Consider the following 21,859-nt stretch of genomic DNA (forward strand, 5'->3'; position numbering starts at 1 on the left):
AAATTTTAGCTTTATTGTAACACGGTTAAAATCAACGTTAATTACGGTGAATATATTATACTCGGTTTGCGTGCAACGGTTCTTTTGTATAATCGCCATGTATAAATAAAAGTAGTCATAGAGGAACCTGATAATACTGTTATTTTTAAATGATCCACCGATTATAAAACCTATACAGTTAATAAATTTGTCAAAAGCAACGCTAACATAAGGTAAACGAAACCTAGAAGAAGGAAGATGGAAGAATTTTGTGTAGCACAAAGTATATTTTAAGTCAGGACGGAATTGATACAGACTTTAGAGAGTGAGTATCGTTAAAAGTAAAATAATAATTGAAACGGTAGCTTGTTAAGAATTTTGCTTTTTGCAGAGAGGCGTCAATTTATCGAGACTGGCCGCTGTAAGGAAGAAATTACGTGTCTCCGCGTCGAAACGGGACAACAAAAATTTCGGCAAATTATCAGACAACACGTACAACATATTGTTGGATGCGTCGATGGACAAGTCGTTGGGGAATACCATAGTCGTGTTATCCTGCGCGACGAGTACTGAAAAAAAAAATTAACAAACGTAAACGTTTTGACACGTTGTTTGCAGGATTTCTTAGAATCGCGTTACACAATACATAATCAATCAATATGATATGAAATAATCGGAGGAATTCTCCAAACAGACGTCATAAATATTTCTAGATGGAAGATCCGATAAGTGGGATGATAAACGCAATTGCAACGAGAGGTAAGACGATCCGATGTACATTCCATAATTAATTTTGAAAAAAATTCTATGCTCACCAAAAGTGTCCGGAGTCAATTTTACGCTAGTGTCCCAACAAGCAATTCCATTTCTGTGAACCTGAGTGAAATAATTGATACCGCACTTCTGGTCCATCAGAGACGAAGGCCCTTGCGTGTTTGGACCTTTATTCCCCTCGATATGGAACGCTTCATAAACTCCAGATTTGGCTAACGTGTTATCCTGCAAGACCTCTGTGGACACGGAAAACTCCGTGATACCGGACATGGCGTGGAAATACAAGGTCTTGTATCCGTCTTTTTGCGGCGGTGACAAGGACATTCCGAACACTCCGTCGGTCCATTGGAAATTGAAACCGCTGATGTTGAAATTACCTAGAAATTCATTATTCGGGTAGTGCTCGCAGAAAAGCTTGCTCAAGCGTTATATTAACCTTTTGAGTTATATAACGTTAGTTATGTTTCGATTGAAAATTCTCACCATTGACAGGATCGAAGTGGAAGAAGTTATGCGAAATTCGCCAAGAATCGTTCTTAGCCCAACTGTAAACCACCATTCCGTATCCACCCAAATCGGAAGTGTAAAGGTACGCGTCGTCGCAATTATTTTCGTCAACATCGACGACCAGGTCAGCGAAGAAGGAGTTCGGCGTTTGATCCGAGTCTTTCAAAGTGTAAGTTCGAAGTACCTAGTATTATTGAGAAGATACATATATTTAAATTATTAATTTCAAATCCAAATGTCCGAGGCAAATATATCATAGACGCAAATGTTTGTTTACGTTACCTTGTCTGTCTTTAAATCGAACACAAAGATCCTTACGGGTTGCACTACAGTGGTGTTCCCTAAAATATCGTCGATACCTGTATCGACTCCCCAAAGTCGACCACAAGCGTCCGCCCTAACGCGAAAAATGCTTACGATAGCATCAGGATTTTGTATGTCGTTTAATTCCCAATTAGGGTACGGATTCAATTTCGGAGATTCTGCGTGGGAGAGGATCATTAGTAAACGTATTATAATATGCTAGAGCAGGACAGTTTACGATAAGAATTCGAAAGTGGTATACTCGATTTATCGTCCTTCGAAAAATAATTCAAATTCGACACCACGCCGTTCTTCCATCGCGGTACGGTGATAAATATTTTGTCTTCCCACAAGTGCAAGCCGAGGGGCATATTATTCTCCGGGACGTAATCACCGCTGGATATTAATGTCTCCCGAAGGCTGTCGTTTGGAAAATTAAAATCAACGAAGTCCCACGTGTAAAGGGTTTCAAACTGCTGGCCACTCGCAACTGCGAGAAACGCGATCAAGAAAAGGCGCTGCATGGCTGCAAAAAGAAAATGCACGAATGTTAAAGAAATATTTTGTAATTCGAATGTTCCGTGCTTTCCCTTTTCATAGATTATTGTAACGATTTTCAGATAGTTTCGGATCGAGTATTCTAATAATTACTATCGTAGTACAATTACACAACGATCGACTCTGATGGCTTTATAAATAACTGATGCTCGAGTAAAACGTATATTTGGCTAGCTTCATCTAAACGAATTTTCAAAAAATGTCTTACCAATGACAGGAGTACGACTCCAGAATTTTAACCGTGGGTAGCACAATCGTTTTTGTTCCAAAATTCTAGAGACGTAGTCACCAGTAAAATAAAATGTTTCATAGAAGTCTTTATAACAAACTAAGTAAGTGGGACTCCATTTAAACTACCATCGGTACTTTCAAAGTGTTGAGAAAGATTTTTGGCTCGATGCCCCGAGGGCATAACTGTATCCGTTTCTTAAATTCGATGGTAAGAGTCCGAAGTACCCATCAAACGCTCGAGAAACTAGCCAACTTGTTGCCAACTTGTTGCCATAAACAATTTTAATCGACTGTTTAAACCACTTCCTACTGAATATTTTTAGCCCCCCATTAATTAGATCAATGTAATGATTAATTCACTTTCGGTCCTGGCACCCACAACACTGTGCTGTAATTTTACTTTTGAATGGTGCATAATTTAATTAAGTTCACTCACCTCTTTTTTAACTTCTTTTCGGCGTGTTCTCCGCGAAGCAACACTGCGATAATTGAGAAGAAATCGAGAACTGTGGCTTACTTAATATTAACGTGACCTGGACGCACAGTACTCGCTACTCCTCGTTCCCGAAGAACGAATTGGCCTTCTGCTGGAACTGTCCACGACAGAATGCCGCTATAATTCGCGATGGTATAGTACTTTATATACGGTGGACTCTCCGAACGGCTCTACACCGGCTCGATGAAAATGGATGCTAAAAATAGATGTTCCTTTCTCGAATTCACCCTTAATATGCAGTTATAACATTGATTAAAACAACACGTAGAATCATTACCATTTTTAGAAAAAAAATGAGAAATGTCCACACACTGATAAATAATTGAATTTTTAAACTTGTTGAACGTTGTAGAAACTTTAGGTTGATCGTAGAATGTATAATTTAACAAATTTCAGATCAATTTGCGTTTCAACGCGTGAATATTTAAATAACAATTGATAAAAAACATTTTTCTCATACAATATACAGAATTCCAAGTGTAACACAATTCTGTACCCGCATGGAGGAAGATGTTACGTAAAACACTGTTTACACGATCGTTGCAATTTCCGTTAATTATTGTATCCGCGTTTTGTTGTGTTTCCGTAAAAAGTCAGAACCGTCGAATCAAACGTCACCAGATTCTTTATGGTTTAAACAGTCGCATCCGGCAAACGGAAATGCATTCAATAGCTCATTTGATGCATAACACTCTACACACGCAACGATCTATGGTAAATGAATGCGTGATTTATTCATAAGGTTCGCGATCGCGATAAAAATTTATATACATCTACGATTCGACATTAATATCACGAAGAAATACTAAGAAGAATTATTACTAGAAAAATTCTAATACTAATAAGTTACACTGAATAAAAAACGGCACTTAAATTCTTTTTAACAGAATGTTTCGAATCGATTACTTATCTATTTTTAACACTGTTTAAAGAGTTCAATATCAGCCGCTTTTATGGAATAGAATGTAGTTGAACATAAGAAGGATTTCTCCTTAAAATCAAGGCAATCGGATCAAGTATAAAACAGAACTGATTTCTATGTCTTATATGGTCTCGTTGTTGAAAGAACCAGAACAGGTTCAGCACACTCGTATTTACTACCAGTTTCAACCACAAAAGAAGTAAAAACAAAGTTCTCTTCGTTAACGGTGTATAAAAAAGCGAGGCTGACCCTGAATTTTGGAGGAGAGTAGCCGCAGACGTTATCGGAGCTCTGTAATATTATTTCTACAAGAAGTGTAAGCTATACTTATCCCAACAGATCATTCGTAATAATATCTCTTTCGTTGTTTCGAAAACTTAGATTTTCGTAAGGAAACGTAAAACGGACGAATACTCTTGTACTCTTGTACTCTTGTACTCTTGTACTTGTACTTGTACTCTTTGGTCATTTGCTCCGATATATCGGTAAAAAAAATTCGCGCAGAATTTGTATTTTACGTTGGCATATCCATCATTGTCCTGTGCATAGTACAATGTTACACAATCATTGTCAGTTCCAGGTACTATTACTTTTCACTTCATTATGCAACGATTATCGGATGCAATGTACACAATCACGGAATTACTCGGTGTCATTATTGCCAGTGGGATTATTTCCTGGAATTAATTTGTGTACAAAAAATCAAGCGGATAACATCTGTTTTTAGCAATAATTTTAGTACCTCTCTGAGCAAATCAAGTTTTTGTATTTATGACTGACTTAAAAATATGTAGTCGAGAAAAGTTATTTAATTTAAAAAATAGACGAAAGCAACGGAAGGTGAATAAAATTTCCATGTTATAAAATATAAGATCTATTTATGCATTCGCATACAAATGGTACAAGGCACTTCCCTTAAAACTGTTATTTGGCAGTAGGTAACATTTTTTCTTCAATTCTTCGCATAAGGTCGATGTCAAGAATATTTTCTGAACGAATCGAAATTTCTGACAGTATTCCTACCTGATTTCACAATCGTGCGTAAATCTGTCGATTGAATTCGTCGGGCACGAATGTACAAAAAAATTCGTTTGAATATGAAATTGATATTCTGTAAAGAAACGTTTCACGTGTATGAAGAGAAACAACGATTCTACTAATATCAATAAAATTGAGGATGTAATGCAATAAATAAAAACGCGGAATGATCTCAGTATTACTTATATGTACATCTAATTAATCTAGGAAAATCGATGTTCTCAATTTCAACATTTTTCCGTCATCTTTTTCCGTTCTCAAACTTTTACCAAGCACTCTTTCGCGTTTGGTGCAGTTTTCGTTCAAAGCGCCGCCTCCGCTTCGACGTCCTTCGGATTCTTCTTTATCTTGCGTGGCTTCCTGCAACGAACAAGTTACAAATCGCATATATTAACAATTTTCTGAAAAATAAATGAAAATGATAAAAATATCAATGGAGCAAATATACGATTTATAAGCGATACTTGACGTTCTCAAAATAAATATTTATGTAACCGTTTCAGTAGACTCGACTTTAAATTTAATTCTCAATAAATTGCGCTTGTCTTCAGACCGCTAGGCGACGATAAAAATGAAGATGAACGATGAGAATCGGACACGTGAAATTGTTTACTACGGTTATCAAGAGTTGAATTACTGCAAAAATTTCGAGCGCTTCACTTACTTTCCAAAGTCTTCGCCGTCTTGAAGAGTCTCCGGAAGCGTGCATCCAACAGTTTCTGGCAACAAAAGACACAGAGCGGCGCCGATGAGTGGCAGGATTCCAAAAAACGCCGGCGGCAGCCACGCTTGTACTTGACCCTGCGATAAAACATTGAAACGTTAAGGAAAAGTGCTGAGAATTATGTAGCACGTGTCTGAAATTAAAAAGTATTCAGGTACTTTTGAAAATCTCGTTATTTGTACCCCTTTTGTATAATTCTTGGGTACCACAAGTTCTTGTACGTTCATTTGACAATTAATAAATACACTTGTATAGACATAGAAAAGTACGTGTTAAATGTTGAATTCAATTTTCACGAGTCGTTTTCCAATTTACCAGAGACACCACAAACGGCGCCGTGATGGAGCCTATTCTCGCGCACATGCTGCTGGTGCCCACGCCAATATTTCTAACAACCGTGGGGAACAATTCACCAGAAAACAGGTAAACGGTCGTGAAGGAGACTGACATGCCAACGATGCCAAAACAGACTAGAACCAATCGAAGCCACGCCATATCTGGAAACAAGGAGAACGGTTACAAACAACTCGACCGTATCAACGATTCTCGATTGATAGAATCTTCGTAGCTTCTGATTTAATGAAATCTACTCACTGTCTGAAATCACAATAAGTAGAAGAGCAGCGACACCGGTGATCGAGTTGCTGGCGATCAACGTAATCTTTCTGCCCAATCGATTCATCGACCACCAGGCGACGAAGTTTCCAGGTATCTGTATCACGCCAGAGACAGTGAAATTTACGAAAATATCGCCGCCGACTTGTCCTATGTACTGCGACATTCCGAAAAGTCCCATGCCGCAGACGATCCAATTAAAGAAAATCGACAAGGATTTGATCCTCATATTTGGAGTGCGGAGCAGATCGAGGAACGATGCTTTGTTGTCCGATTCTGATCGCCTGGAGTTCTGTGGAAAGATACATCGATCGTTAAGGACGATGCTCGTCGTCCTAGCTTTACGAGATTCATCAAAATTTTATTGATTTCATGAAAATTCTTACTTGATGCAAACAGTGCTGCCTGACCAACTCTGGAATGTCCTTATTTTTTATCTTATTTATATTGGCAGCCTTTTGCAGAACCGTGCAAGCCGCCCGTTGCTTCCCGAAAGCTAGCAGCCATCTTGGTGATTCAGGTACGATCCACCAGTAACCCAGAAGAATGACGGAAGGAAGAGTGATCGCGATTTGCAGGTGTTGCCAATGACGGAAGAAAAATGCAAGTCCGGCCAGCGACATGTGACCCAGGCTGAATGGAATTTGGTAAAGTACCGTGATGGCCGCGCGCCATTTTGTACCAACGATCTCCATACCTAGGAGGAATTAATTTATTTATTTGATTAATTATATTTCGTATAAAATTAGCGATTAACTCTACTACCGATCGAAACCTTGAAGCTGGTACAAAAATGTTTCCACTTTTCTATTACTTAAACTACAGTTTAAAGTTTGGAGAACACACTGTATATTTGTTAATAAACAATCGTTACTTACAGATAACATAACTAGTGACCATTGTACCTCCAGTGGCCAAGGCGCTAAGTAATTTCATTAACAACAGTGCCGGAAACCAGGGCACGACAGCGCATCCAACACCGGAAACCAATTGAAGAACTACGGCTACCATCAACGGCATCTTCCTGCCATACCTATAGAAACGGAAACAAAATTCGTAAACGTTAATTTGTTCCCGATTCTATGAAGTTCAACGTCGGACAATTGCCTCTTAGAATCGAACGTTTATAAATAATGAATTAATATTGTCTATACCTATCTGCTAGATTGCCGAATATAATATTGCCCAAAAGTACGCCGAACATCAAAATAGATTGCTGGATATTGGCGTAATGCGATCGACTGCATACTAAGTTCCACTGAAATAATGCAATCATAAACAAACATTCGTTTAGAACAGTTTGCACAAGCGATAAGAGTGTTCTGATAGCGAGGAACGTTTTGACATTTTAGAATCGAAAGGTACGACGATAAACTTTGCACAAATTTACCATATCCATGCAACTATTTTTCTATTGATAGATTTGGGGAACTAAGGTTCGGAAACATTGTAACAATTAAATTAAGTCTGATGACAATTTAGAATTATTAGTCGAAACGTCAATGCAAATAAATGTTTGCGTCAAGACCGATACACTTTATCTTCGTAATTACTTTACACCAATAAACAAAGTAACGCCGGAGACACTTTGATAATGCATGACTTGCTAACAAAAATAAAACGCACGATTAAGAAACGTTACTGACCGAGCATGACCAGTCAGTTCATTTATTATATCCAGTGAATAAATTGAATGAACTTATTATTTTTGTTTGCATCACATTGTTAATTGAGCCGTTCATCAATTCTTGGTAATTGAACGGCTGAATTATCAACAAGTATCGATCGAGAAGTTCGAATAATCGATTTTCGCTGCGTCGACAGGAGCCGTGAGAGACACGGTGGCTGATAGATTAGACAATTACCTGCGATATTATCGTCTCGGAGAACGTGCTCCTGTCGTACACCCACTCCGTGCACTCTGCCAAAGTACCATTGACATTGACTAGGCACTGGTCGGTCGATTCTGATCGAGCTGGCGCGGTGCAGTTGTACTCTTGATGCGGCGCCATGAAGACGATCGCGAGCTGATGCCAAGCGATCGGGAACTTGACCAGGGAGATTGCCAGGCAGACGTAGATCTGCCATCTTCCAAGGGTCCCGATTGCTTCCTGCACGGCATCGACCTCATCCTCGTTGTCGGCGATTTCTTCCTTTCCATTCGAGACTTGCTTACCGTTCACGCCCGCTAGAAGAAACAAATCAGTTAGGATCACTCGGCAAACTGTTTCTTAAATATTTTTAGAGAGACAGAAACAATTACAGTGTCAGGGTCAAGTTTCTGTTTGCGTGGCCTCTCTTTTACGAGCCATGTTGTATCGCATATGCAATCACGTCTGTGCAATTGTATTTCCTAATAGCGAATCTTGCTTCCCATGGAAATAAATCTGATATTAGCAATGTAAATTGTCTGTAACCTTCTTGCAACGTATGTATTAGATATAGCGACCTTTCCGTCGAATGGCAAACGCATTGACTTTCAATAATCGACGCTCACGGATTTCCATAGAATCCTTCGACCGGAAACTTCAAGAACAATAGCGTGAATTACGGTCGAAGACGAATTCGCAGGGATTGTTAAGGTATATCACGATTGGAGCATAGGTTTTTTTAAATACGTAAGAGACAGTCTGGGTCATGTGTTTCGCAGTTCTTCGCAGGTGAACCTTTCATTTTTCGAGTATTATCGTGTTGTCATTTCACGTAGATAAACAGGAAGGAACTTCAAGTTCTTCGAGTCCTTTCACTTCGCCGCATTTCGAATCACTTCGCTCCTTTATGTCGTGCGATCGTTAACGTTCGATATCTCGTTGGACGGAATGCATTTTTCCTTACGAAGGACATCGCCCGCAGCGTGCAACTTGACCGAATTGAGTTGAGGTTGTGCACGGTGGAAACGCGAACAGAATGGAATTTAAATAGGTACTAAAAATACGAACGCGAACACGCCTGTCCTCGCCTATTCCAGACTCTCGATTATCTTTTCAGTATCGTTGGATATCCCACTTAGCTTGTATCGACTGTGACAGTAATTTATGTTCGAATAAAATTGTTGACGTATCTGTCATCTAGCTTGTTAGGCATAAATGTTTTCATTACGTCTAAAGTAGCTACTTAAGAAACATTGATACCTACAGTATCGAAGTAGAAATTAACTTCTGTTTCAATAAAGAATAACATCGGTACAACGCATAATACGAATTGCGTTTAGGGACTAATCGTCGTGTCAATAAACAGCGTCGAATGTAGCAATAAAAGAATGAGATATTCTTGTAAACTGATTCATTGCAAACATACAGATATGAAATGACAACGATTGCGAAGGCTAACTCAATCTAGCAATTAACAGTGATGAAGATCGTGATTAATTGTCGCTTTAACGACTTCGACCTTTCTACGGCTCCTCTTCCGAGTGAGAGGTCAGACAACGTTACTCAACTGTTAACTAATTACAGATAGGGTATTTTGGAAGTCTCTCTCGCAGAAATTAAACAGTCTCCTATACTTGTATTTCGTTGTCGCTCAAAATGTTCAACAGCTAGGAAAACAAAATACGAGTGCAGTGTATCAGACTTTGACTTTATCTCTTACGATCCCTATCAAGCACTTTTTTGTAGACGAATAATCATTCGTGTAAGACCTCTAATATAGATATAACGCTATGCGACCTTCCCCCATTTCCTTAATACGACAAGCATTGTGATTTTTTCTCGTTACACAACCGGTCCTCACTTGCGTTTACATCTTTAATAAGACAATAATCCATGCGAATCTTTCATCGCGCTAACAGCGCAGTTCCATCGAATCTGTTTAATTTGCGATCAAGATGAGTCGATCAATTGCGTAAGTAACATGTTTATACTTATTCGCACGCGTCTCGTACGCGTGTTTAAACATTCAAGATTAATCGTATTGCGCACTGCGCAAAAAAAGCAGACGTTAAGATAGTAACTGTACAAATGTTAGATGACTATAATAGTAAAATCAAACAACGGGATGGAACGTTTTGCAGCGATATAGTAGAATCGTCACTTTAATCTTGATAGCTTTATAAGCTTAAATAACTCCATCGATAACATTTTGACCCTAATTTTGGGATTTCCTACTTACTTTTTCTTATTAATTTATTTGCCAATACGCTAAGATCGTTATTTCATGTGAGAGGCACGAGAACAAATTAGAACGATAACAGAATTCTTGGAAACACGCAGATTAACAGCTCGAAAACATTTCAAATCAGTGATACGCTCCAGTTTTAGTTCGTGGCACATATAATTAGAAAATCAAGTTTTTTTTTTTGTTTGACAGATATATTCCACGTTAGAGGAACCGGTTATTAGCTCGCGAGATATTGGATATCAACATTGTAATATTAACGTATGATACGCTTAATCTATTCCTACCATGTTTAAAACGCCTGTTCTTCGACTTCGAATTTTATTTTTGTGCAAGACACTAACGAGCAAACTCACTAACGAGATAAACAACGGGTACGAAATAATTCATTGATGAAAATAATACTACGAGCTGATTTGCATTATCAGCAACTCGAAAGAGTACACCAAGACAACGTGAGACCACATGTGGCGACTACTGTGCGAAAAACGATATCAGAGCTGCCGTGGGAACTGTTTTCTCATCGAGTGCGCTCCTCAATTTTGAATTTCGAAATTTGTCAAGCCTAAAGTGACCGGAACGACAGACGTTTTCCTTTCACGACGAAATTTCACGGTCCACACGTGCGAAGTTGCGTGTAACATACATTTTCGGAAAATATAATAAACGAACGTCCACTTCGGCCGTTAATGAGATAGCAGTTAAACAGAGGAGGAAAAAGAGGAACACGCGACGTTCGTAATTAAATTGTTTACCCCGAATCGATTACCGTTCATTTGTATTCGTCCCTCCTCCGCGTTGAGGTCTGCTCGTCCATCGTCACCGGTTTCTTGCGCAACAAGTGGGTGTGCGTCGGAAAGAGAAGCCTGATTGGCCGACCGCGAACTCGCTTATCGGACATCCAGACTTTTGATACGCTCGTTTACACATGTTTCGCATGTCAACAGTATCGTGCAAAAACGACACACGTACGTCACTTAGGCACGCTCGCTGGACGCGGTTACCGATACAATTGTCCCGTTCGAGTGGAAAAACAGACCGAAAATGATCGTTATTTTCCAAAATTCCGCGATAACAGGTGTCGAAGAAACGGTTGCGAGAGGAATCGTTTACTCTGTATAGATCGTGTAATTATACTTTGCGCGGCGCGTAAAATAAACGTAAATACGCTATATTTCATGTGTGTGTGTCATTCGTTTTAGTGTTGACGATAGCTAGCAAGACTTTCGCGTTTGACCACAACGACCGGATGGAAATGTTAATTAGCGCTTAATACGTGTTGACAAGTGGCGACGGAGAAATTAAGTCTACACTTATCGACATTAACCCAGCATACGAATACCCTCATACATATATGTTTTTAATTTTCAGACTGGCTTGATATATTGTTTTAGCGATCCAATTTTCCTTTAACGAAATACTCGATACGTAGAAAACTTTCTAAAATGATGGATACGGTGAACTTGCTTTTACTGTCCGTCTACTGTGCTAATTGAACAGATCGAATCGTCTGCGTACTTTGTCCGGACGAAATGGAACAAAGCTGCTGGACAAATGAGTCACAGATTTCGATAATCGAAATACGTGCATCGTACGAGACAGGGTTTCCTTGTAGACGCTTATAGAAATGAATCATAAATTATAAAAAATATATTTAATCTGGAAAACAAAGTAATTCGATCAGCTTTATTTTCAATATGTCCAACGCAGTCCATATTTGCATATGCATAGTAACAGGTACTAGAGAGTGAAACGATTACAATTGATTACAGATGTTAACCCATTCACTGGCAACTACGAGAATTATTGTTCGTGAATTAACGTTTCGTGTTGAATGATTTGACCGAAGAACAAGGAATAATTGTGGCGCCTTGGGATTGGATATTATATTTCATTGAACGCGCAATTGCGGTTCTAATACAGATATAAACTTTCATTTATCTCCGTTGCATGATCATCGTGACATTTGTTTTACGAGTGTAGTGGCGAGATTTAATCCATAAACAGCATAGACGTCAATTATGCGAAACAAATAAATCAATGCAACTCGAATACATATTCGAGTCCAAAAGTCGCATTCTATGATAAGTGCCACGTGCTTTATCAGATTATGCGTTTAATATTTACCCTTGGAAACAATACGCAATTGCGGCTTTTTATCTATGCAAATACCCGCCGCGCAAATCGTGATTAAGAAATTCGAGGAATGATTAAACTAGCCGCGACATGGTCGTACAAATTGCGTCAGAACATCCCACATAACACGGAACAATTGAAAACAAATGAGAAATCCAAGTTGGTATATACCAGTTTTCCTTCTGGAATTGTTTATCGGATGCATCGTCGACTTTCCGCTTCTTACGCGGGGAAAGAGAAACAAGGCCTGTACCGTTCTCGAGAAGGAAGTGATTAATGATTCTGGAAATTACAACGGAAAATAATATTTTCCTCTATCTCGGTTCTAAGGAATTCAATAATCCACTCTGTCGATCGATGTTAATCCTCGAGATCGAAGTGCTTGGCCATTGACTGCTCAACAAACAAGATTACAGTATCACTTGAAATCTAGCATTTTTTCTAGCGCGATAATAAAAGAGATCCGATATTAAATTGGCGTGTATCGAAGTGCCTCCTTGACATTTTTACTTGGATATAATATTATCGCACTCGTAGAGGCATAATCTCGAGTGATATCGACGCAACTTGATCTCAAGGATTAGCCTGCTTGCAGAAATGACTTTTTAAGGGATTACCCCATCTCTGCGGCGCCAAAGTATACATCATATTTACAGTGACTCTAACACATTGTTCGGGCAGTTTTATACGGAAGCGACTTCATGTTACATCAATAAATGAAATCTAGCTGATGCAAGTCCAAACACGAGTTAACTCGTGACCGGTTATCAACGTGTTAAAACACTGATCCAAGGAGGCCAGGAATTTAAATCGTTTAAAAGGTAAACTCGTTAATTCCAGAACGCTTTATAAGGAGGGTTAATAAGAAATTGTTTGCGCATCGGGTACAGTCTGACTTGCCACAGCCTTCCAAGAAGAAGTCCTCGAGTCTCCCGATGGCGTCTCTTGAAAAATTGAGAACAAGATACTACGATAATGGGCCCATACCGTTTTACCCTTTATTACGTTTAAGTATAGCAAGTGACGAGGGAACCAGTTTCGAGGGAAAAGAAGGTGATCGACAGTTCGTGTCAGACGCGAAATGTACGGTAACCTCGAGACAGTGGAAACCAGCCTTCGTTCTTGGAGCATGCGACTTAAGCTACCTTCTTGGGAGACTCGAATGGCCGTCACGTACTGCCGAGCCTCTCTACGTTAAAGGCTCACTACGTTTAAACACCGACTCGTCGTAATGCAAGCAAGGAAAACGTTCGTTGTCATTCGAGAAATGCACGACGTTTGTTTTATTGATAAAGGCGTTGTCTTACAACCAGATAAATGCAGTCGGGACAAGGCCTCCGCAGAGGCGACCTATTAAAATTGCAAAACAAACTTTCTTCAAGTGCAATAATTCACTGATAGCGAAGAAAGTGAAAGGAGGACACTGAACATTTTATTTACGTTATCATTGAGACAGTGTCATGCCAGTCACTGAAAGACATAGTGTGAACATCGCGTTTGAGCATCGGCAATTTGTTACTTGTAGATAATTCTAGTGGTAGATTTATTGTTAAATTACCCGAAGAAGATTCTAAGTGTACACTGCAATTAAAAATTTAATTTTCTGATGCCCTCTCAGGGATTAAAATTAAATAGACAATAATGTTGACGTACCATAATTGTTGGTTTGCGTATTCTTCATAGCACTGCCTGGCTGTGCAGCTATTTCGTTTCTTTGCGATACGTTCACGTTTTATGTTCGTTATAGTGTTATCTGTAACATACGAACGGTGAAAAATGTGTGAGTTTTTGTGTTTACCAGAGAAGCTGTCTTAACTTATTTTAAATAAATGCCTGCAGTTAAAATATCGAATAAACATGAATTCGCGGCGAAGAAAAAGTACGCGTCTTGTTTACGTCTTACTCGACTCACGTCGAGTACAAATTTTTCCGAGCGTAAATCATCCCTCGCGCTTGACTACGATTGATTTGTGAGTATTATCAAACCCGTTTGTCGCATCTTCTTCGTGTCTTCCAAGACGTATCGACTGCTTTGAATAATGAGTTGCCAAATACACGTTTTTATTATTTCATTTTACCCCATCTCCAATATCCACTCACGCAAATTATAAATTACATAGTAACGAAATGACGAAAATGTTTGATCGGTCTTTTCTTAGATTTTAACTCGACCATTCAGTTGCACGCACAAGATGATCCACTAACGGGCGTTAAAAAGAAACGAAGCTTACCCAATAACGAAACTCCCATGACGGTGACACGTACGATTGTACTAGCAATAAGTGCCACTGCGAACGATCAAGGCTAACGAACGTGTCACGACGGCAATGCCCCTGCCTCGATGAACGCCAATAAATCACCACGTGACGGTAATCGAAAAGATTACCAAGGTGCTGAAGCGACGATTACGCATTTGACTGCTCGGAGCGTATGACGTTTGAGATTTCAGCGGTGCTGAGAATCGCGGTCGAGACAATGAGAAACGCGTTGGAAGGACGGTGAGTTGTTGACCCGACTAGCCGTAATAGAGGGAAAGGAAAAATCGAAAGAAAAACGACCGCGAGGAAAGAAAATCGCGAATAGCGCCGCCGCGCCAATCATTTCGAGAACGCAACCACGTCGCCAGTTATTGCCGCGTGATTACTATCATAATCGCGCAATGCTAATTACGCGTGGAGGATGCAAGGCGCTGTCGACGTGCAATTCGAGCCGATAGTTAGTGATTTTTCACAGACGCGTTAAGGATCGCGAAGGAGGAACGCTGCGTTTCTTCCATACACGGAAGAAAGACGCTCTTCGTACAGTCCTATTTGTTTTCAAATAAATTTTTCATTTTAAATATAAGATTGTGTAAAATTTATTTGTGTTTGATTTACAAAAATTTCTCCGATCAATAATATAGGATACGAACACTTATGGGACTGTATGTTCATCTTTGTTCGGCCACTGCATTCAACATGTTAAAACGCGAAAGCGGAGTGTAAGGACATGGCTCGTTGCATTTTGCAGAAACAAGACAGAGTCTCGCAACCTCTCATGGCGCGATAAACAGTTAATTCAACATTATACTTAATCAAATGTATATAAGGAACGATCACGGTGTAAAATATACTTCTCGCTGTGGATTGAATTCAGATACGCTGTTATTATTGTTGCGGCAATAACGAAAAATTGCAATTGGTCAGAACCGCTGCAAGAAACGTGAACCGAATGAAAATGGAGAACACACTCGCGCTCGAGTACTATGATTAACACGGTCGACGATCGTGTAGCGACGAAGAGAAACGTTGACAGCGGAGGATGTAATATGCAGTTTGGATTACGAAATTGGCATCTTTCGATGATGTAATTGGCCATAATAGCGAATCAAATTTCTTTGCCTTTTCTTTTCAGAAATTTATACAAACGAGTAGTGCTACCTGATTTTCAAGGAACTCATTCATTCGTCGGGTTCTTTATAGTTGTTAAGTGACCGAACAAAATTTCTCCCATTCGAACAGAATTATTATTTTTTATTTCTTCATTTCGTAATTATGTGAAAGTCATGTAATTACCAATTTTCATTCCGTACTTTTTGCTTATTTAATAGCAGGAGGCTGATCGACGGTCCACTTTCTTTTACAGTAGACGAAATGGTATCAAGAAATATGATCTGAATACTACGATCGAAGACATGGCAGTTTTACGCGAGCAAGGTGGTAAAGCTCTCGATGATAACGCTTCTGCTTCGTTCATGCATATTCATACTTTATAGACACTTGTCGTGCGTCGATTGAAGTACGAAGTCTTGTCCGATCCAGACAATCGGTGTGGCCGTATCAACGAATAATCCATTCCCGTGATTGTTTTGTCTACCAAAGCTTATTCTGCAAGCGACAGTTTTATCAGTGTTGAAAAGTAATTACCTCGGTTCCTCATTAAAGATATACCAATTTTCGTATTTATCTGCCACGTGGCGCCGATACATGTTATCGTTCGTGAGTTTGAGGTCAATCGTAGTTCTTTTTAGGAAGTATTTTCACGTAAAGAGACACGAATACAAATTGTAAAGTGGGAATTCCAGCGTCGATATTAAATACACTGGAAATTTTTTATGTTACCCGGCGATTAGTTTTATCTGTTGTTTTGGTGTCAGTCCATCCAGTGTAATGAAATTGCTGACAAAAGAAATTTGCTTAACGGTTCAATACAAATTATTTGATTACGGTTGTTTAACTTTGTGGTGACAAGTGATGTATCATACACGAATAATAACCTTTCAAAGGGAATTGGTTTGTATTAAAAACTAAACTATGAGGCGAGAGGGTTAATGGGGCCTTTGAAGTAGTCGTCTGAATGTCGAGGAGCGGGTGACTGAGTCACTGTAACCTACTTAATAGATGTCATCTGATACGGTCTAATTGATGTACAACTACGAAAGGAACATCGAACCAGGAAAGTTAAAGAACCTAGTAAGTCAGAAAATTCTTAATGCAAACAATTAACCCATACCACGTAACCATTTTTCATTGGTGCCATTAATAAATTGGAAAAACGTCTAATATTTTCTTCTACGAATTCGACAACTCAAGCTTTCTTCTAGCAATTCAAATTTTTCATTTTTTCTTTTTATTTTTTTTTTTGGTAAACCCAAAAGATCCATCATACGTCAGCGACCTTCTGCATCGGTACTCGTCATCCTCTGTTACCATTATCGTTTTTACCATTACGCGAAAAGATGGCAAGCCCGCGCAACTATTTTTGATTCGTTCATTTAGCGAGCGTTGCTTCCGTTCGACTTCTATGAAGCATCCTATATTCATCATGTGCCATCCGTGTAACGCGATGAATACGAGCACGTGTAAGTCGCGAACGAGAGACATTGATAGAGGCAAAAGTGCCGACGTCGTGTCATGAAGTACATGCAGCCCGTGTTCAATTGATTACGTTAAGAATGGAGTAATTTCGTTAAGCGTCATCAAAGCGCCGATTGTAATTACGTCGATAATTACTTCGAGAAATAACAAATTTCGTTTCGATTGGTGAATAAAGTAGAACTTACATTGCGTTTCTTATCATGTTAGTCATGCCGTTTTATCGACACGGGTCGGGGACAAACGCGAGATGAAACTAACAACGAAAATGAAATGGTTTCTTGCATAACGCTTTACGTAAACAAACGTAAATTGCGTACCTAATCAATCGGAAAAGAAAAGGGAATTATTAGACGATCGAAGGAAGCGTCGAAGGAAAGAAAGGACGATCATGCTTCGCTCGTGAAAGTCCGCGGCATTGAACTTGGTCCACGCAGTCCGCGGATGCATTTGGCTAGAGTCGCTGCTGCAGTTGGGATCAACTGCGCATATTTTTTGGCCCGTTATTCCGTCAAAGACACCAGGATGTATCTGGCATCGGCTAAAAAATATTACTTGAACAACACGTTCCTGAAATTCACGAGCCACCCTCGCGTGAACGTGACACTATTACGAAACTCGTGCATGTTACAATAAACAGTAATTTTCGAATTATCTCTACCTCGCGTGGATAAACTGTAAATAGTTTCATTTTCTTTTTTTCAGTTTTACTTTGCATGAAAACTTCTAAGGTTTTTCCAATTATACAAACGAGAACGATCCGCGAGAATGTAACACTCCGAGATATTTTCAAGCTAGACTTGACTCGATTAACTCGTTAAAAAATGCCAGTGATAAATCGAAATTGAATTATAGTTCGAACTTACTGCACTGCTTCATTGGACACAATACGTTATCGACGTTTTCTTGGCGAGCTGCACTCTACGACTTATTCCTAGATCGAATTACTCGTTTATTAGAAAATAAAGATTTCTGCTCCATTTCAATCTTGTACCGAGAAAAATGGATAAATCGCAGGAAACTAGCGCTGCGTGGAAAATTGGCAGATAGTGTTTCACTCGGGCAGAATATGAATAAAAATCAAGGTTCCCGTATATAACACAACAACTGCGTGCGAGAACGCGTGGGCGTTGAAATGCCTTTCCAACAGACGCGTGTGTCGAATGATTCATGAAATAATTTTCCGACAATTTCGGATACAGGGGAAGTTAGACGTTACGCGACTCGAAGATGTGTATTTTGAACACGAGGGAAATGTGTTTACGGAACGAACTGGAGTTACACGCGCCTCTCTTACTTAAAAAAATACTGACTCCTTTCAAGTCTCCGTTATCTCTCGTTCAGAGAATTATTGGAAGCTTGCTATTTACGATGCTCTAGAAAAAAAGTCGTATCAAAAGCGTTCCAATAAGATCTTTATATGTTCATGACCTTGCATAAAGCCTCGAGTCACCTTAATCAGGCTCTACCGTTAATTCCAGCGATAGCATTAAGATTCGGAAAGGTCTGCAAAGACAGAGAAAAACGCGAATTCGTATCAAACAAACGGGAACAGTGAAACATTTACGCTAGTACTTATCAGAGCGTATTTTTAGAAACATCTGCGGCCGGTGGAACTCTAGCGCCGACATTTGTTTTACGTATACGAGCTTCTATTAATTTTTTACAAATGTTTCGAGAAAGAGTGTCTGTAACAATGAATTACGATCAAACATCGCGATGGCAAATAACATTAATATCATGCGTTCAATGCGCTTTGTAACGATGACAGCTTTCTTGCTTACGATGCTCTGATAGACGTCAAGAACGTTTGTAAATTATAGTAATCGAACAACCGTAGACAAAATGCTGTATCGTTAATACGCTAACGAGACACTTAATAAATTAGCGTTACCATTACAAACGCAACAGGTCTTCGATCCATCGAACGTATTTCTCAACGTAATTTCCCATATTTCGCATTCGCGTATGAAACGTTACGATATTAACTGTCAGATAAGAAGTAACGTTACGTCGTGGTCTTTATCTACTCAACCCGCGATATTTAACGAGCGTTAATCGGTTGCAAACGAATAATTAACCATTTCCCATAAGATGGAAATTTGTGTTTGATAACGTCTGATCCTCTTCGACCGGGACTTAACAGAACAGATATGCCTCGGACAAAGAAGTTTATATGAGTGTTATTGTCCGCCGCCAGAGATGAGAAAACACTAAGATAAAACAAAATATTTCATATATCGATCGACGTGGATCTCGTTTAAATTTATGTACTTTATACTATTCATTTACTTTGTTTTCCTGAGAATGAAAATATTTTAACAACAGGGTAATCATATACATTCCTAATAAGTAACTCAACGAAGTCTTTAAGAAGTTAAGGAGCAACGTGCATAATCGTATATAAACAAATTCTACAATTTAACAACTTATCAATTTCTAAATTATGTGTATTTACTTGATTCTCTTTCTTTTATTATGCATATACTTCGAATGCAAAATTATTAAACTGTTTCTGCCGAAGACGTATAAAAATCTTATAAAATGAAAAGAAAATTGACAGTGAAATTGTAAAAATCATCAGAAATTTTGTTATATCACCACTGAATCTAACAGAGACATCGGGGAAAGCAGTTTGTCCCTTACCTCTTTCTCGTACCGCGAACGGATGTTCCGCGTGATTTTCTCTCGATCACTCACACATACACACACATACACACGACCGCCGAGATTCACTCCACTTTTCCGTCGCACCTCGTGTACCGTCAGGTGTTCGAATCAATTTAATGCATAATTCGTTAGATACCAAGGAACCACCGCCGATTGTTTCCCGCCAAACTGTAGTACCTCGAAAACCGTTCGATCGTTCGATCTTTCATTCGAGTAGTACTTCGATCCACCAAATAAATTACATTGGAATCAAATTTCATAAAAAAAAAAAAAAAAAGAACCGTCTGTTCTTAAAAACTCCTGCAACAATGGTCGTTCGAAGGTAAAGAAATAGGAAAAGAGAGATTGAGAAAGATCGAATTTAAAATGGGGATCGCGGAGATTTTGGCACGCGGGATCGGAGAACAATCGGTGTCTGTACTCGTGTTCGGGACTGCGAGTCGATTGTTTCCCAATTTAACGAATTCTGTTTAAATTTTCCGAGAGTGGAGTGGCACTGCGTCGCCCATGTGTCGTGCGCGAGTTACGACGATCGAATAAAATGCGAGGAAAGCGTTTGCTCGCGCGTGTTGCTCGTGCGAAACTGACTCGCTACTCGCCCGATCGTGCGACTGACTCGACTTCGAGGTCCATAAATATGTACGCTCGCGGTGTACTCACTGGCGTTCCCCGTTCCTGGCGAAGACGAGGGACGAGGCGGCAAGCTACGATGGTCATTTCGTGCAACCTGTTTATTAATCGAGCCGAATGAACGTCAGGGAAATTCATTCAGGAGGCGTGGACGAAGAAGTCAACGAGGACGAGGCTCGTTGCAACCCTTGCTGCGACAAAGCCTTTTGAGGCGCTTTGCAACCAAAGTCACCAGGCTACTCAAAGTTTTCCATGTATTCATTTTTGAACAGAGCTTTCTCTATCTATATAACATGAACTATAAGTATATAAAAACTTCATTTTCTTTTTAACATCAATTTTGACGAATCTATAATGAAAATGAACGGAAACCAACTAATTCAAGATGTACTGCAAGTAGTTCGATTTTTCGTATCAAGACGTTATGTTAATTACCTATCAAACACTTCTGTTAGAATACGTAATCCTAGAATTTTGCATTTATATTCATTTGTTGTGTACCTTACAAGTGACTAAAAGCAGCAGCCTGCGAGGAAAAGCAATTAGTGTTAATCGTTCCTGTTTTTCTTATGTTGTAACTCCTGAAGACCTCGCTGACCGAAAAGGCTGAGAATACACATGTACGTCTAAATTGACGTGTTTGCCTATTATCACACAAATAACGTCAACAACTCGCCAACGAGCTGAACCTGATCCTGAATACTTATTCGAGCAAATTCAAGGCTGCGAAACAATGTTTGAAACTATTGAGTAAGTTCTAATTGTAGACATAATGAAGCTGGGCGATGAATGAGAATTTGTATCGTTAGAGCGGAGGTAAAAATTACAAAATATCTTTTGAAATATCAATGAGTAATAAAAAAAAAAATGAAAGCATAACTTCTCTTTAGTACGCGTAATTTACAACTTTATCCGATTCTAAAAATCCTTTATATCAATTGCTGATAAGATCACCATGAAATTTTGGCGCGTTACGTACACGGAGCCATAGTTATCCATAGTATGTTCGAATGCAAGACATGGAAGTGTACGTGTACACTAACCGTCCATCGTTTGAACGTTCAAAGCATAAGCATTATTGCGATGCAGATGTGTCTCGATTAACCCCAATTAAGTTGACACTCCTAAAACTACGTATGCACGTTCGCGAAGGACAAGAGCATACGACATACCGAACGATTCACTAATAGTCTGTGAGGATTGATTGACAATGAGTTTGTTGACAACCGTAACAGACATCGGTCCATCAACGATCCTCCATGGCAATTTGATGATAAAATCTTAGAGGTGAACGATGCAACGGAGAG

General features: G+C 39.3%; 2 protein-coding genes across 4 annotated transcripts; both read right to left on the reverse strand.

Annotated features, from left to right (window-relative positions):
• Positions 1 to 123: 123 nt before the first annotated feature.
• On the reverse strand, positions 124 to 2,981 carry LOC128895840 (protein yellow-like). The gene is made up of 6 exons (XM_054158782.1): positions 2,789 to 2,981; positions 1,826 to 2,089; positions 1,543 to 1,742; positions 1,237 to 1,444; positions 795 to 1,130; positions 124 to 548 (listed from the first exon to the last, which is right to left on the reverse strand). Exons 2-6 carry the CDS (start codon positions 2,085 to 2,087, stop codon positions 349 to 351), a joined length of 1,206 nt encoding a protein of 401 aa, XP_054014757.1. The 5' UTR covers positions 2,088 to 2,089; positions 2,789 to 2,981; the 3' UTR covers positions 124 to 348.
• A 1,647-nt stretch (positions 2,982 to 4,628) lies between these two features.
• LOC128895838 (organic cation transporter protein-like) lies at positions 4,629 to 20,542 on the reverse strand. 3 transcript variants are annotated; one of them, XM_054158778.1, is made up of 10 exons: positions 19,899 to 20,542; positions 14,053 to 14,152; positions 8,013 to 8,335; positions 7,302 to 7,405; positions 7,026 to 7,180; positions 6,534 to 6,844; positions 6,127 to 6,439; positions 5,848 to 6,029; positions 5,473 to 5,609; positions 4,629 to 5,168 (listed from the first exon to the last, which is right to left on the reverse strand). In XM_054158778.1, exons 2-10 carry the CDS (start codon positions 14,078 to 14,080, stop codon positions 5,111 to 5,113), a joined length of 1,611 nt encoding a protein of 536 aa, XP_054014753.1. In that variant the 5' UTR covers positions 14,081 to 14,152; positions 19,899 to 20,542; the 3' UTR covers positions 4,629 to 5,110. The 3 variants fall into 3 exon arrangements, with proteins under 3 accessions (XP_054014753.1, XP_054014754.1, XP_054014755.1); XM_054158779.1 differs by lacking the exon at positions 19,899 to 20,542 and adding an exon at positions 14,631 to 14,652; XM_054158780.1 differs by lacking the exon at positions 14,053 to 14,152 and having other exon boundaries at positions 19,899 to 20,541.
• Between the last annotated feature and the right edge of the window lie 1,317 nt (positions 20,543 to 21,859).

The sequence above is a fragment of the Hylaeus anthracinus genome, unplaced genomic scaffold, assembly GCF_026225885.1.
Source record: "Hylaeus anthracinus isolate JK02 unplaced genomic scaffold, UHH_iyHylAnth1.0_haploid 5, whole genome shotgun sequence".
In the NCBI taxonomy this organism is placed as follows: Eukaryota; Metazoa; Arthropoda; class Insecta; order Hymenoptera; family Colletidae; genus Hylaeus; species Hylaeus anthracinus.

Excerpts from the sequence above, each read along its gene's own strand:
- LOC128895840 (XM_054158782.1), bottom strand. The coding sequence starts at position 2,087 with ATGCAGCGCCTTTTCTTGATCGCGTTTCTCGCAGTTGCGAGTGGCCAG. Across the intron at positions 1,131-1,236 it reads CCACTTCGATCCTGTCAATG|GTAATTTCAACATCAGCGGT; the intron begins GTGAGAATTTTC and ends ATGAATTTCTAG. Across the intron at positions 549-794 it reads ATTGACTCCGGACACTTTTG|TACTCGTCGCGCAGGATAAC; the intron begins GTGAGCATAGAA and ends TTTTTTTTTCAG.
- LOC128895838 (XM_054158778.1), bottom strand. The coding sequence starts at position 14,080 with ATGAAGAATACGCAAACCAACAATTATG. Across the intron at positions 7,406-8,012 it reads CCGAGACGATAATATCGCAG|TGGAACTTAGTATGCAGTCG; the intron begins GTAATTGTCTAA and ends GCATTATTTCAG. Across the intron at positions 6,030-6,126 it reads ACTTATTGTGATTTCAGACA|ATATGGCGTGGCTTCGATTG; the intron begins GTGAGTAGATTT and ends CCTTGTTTCCAG.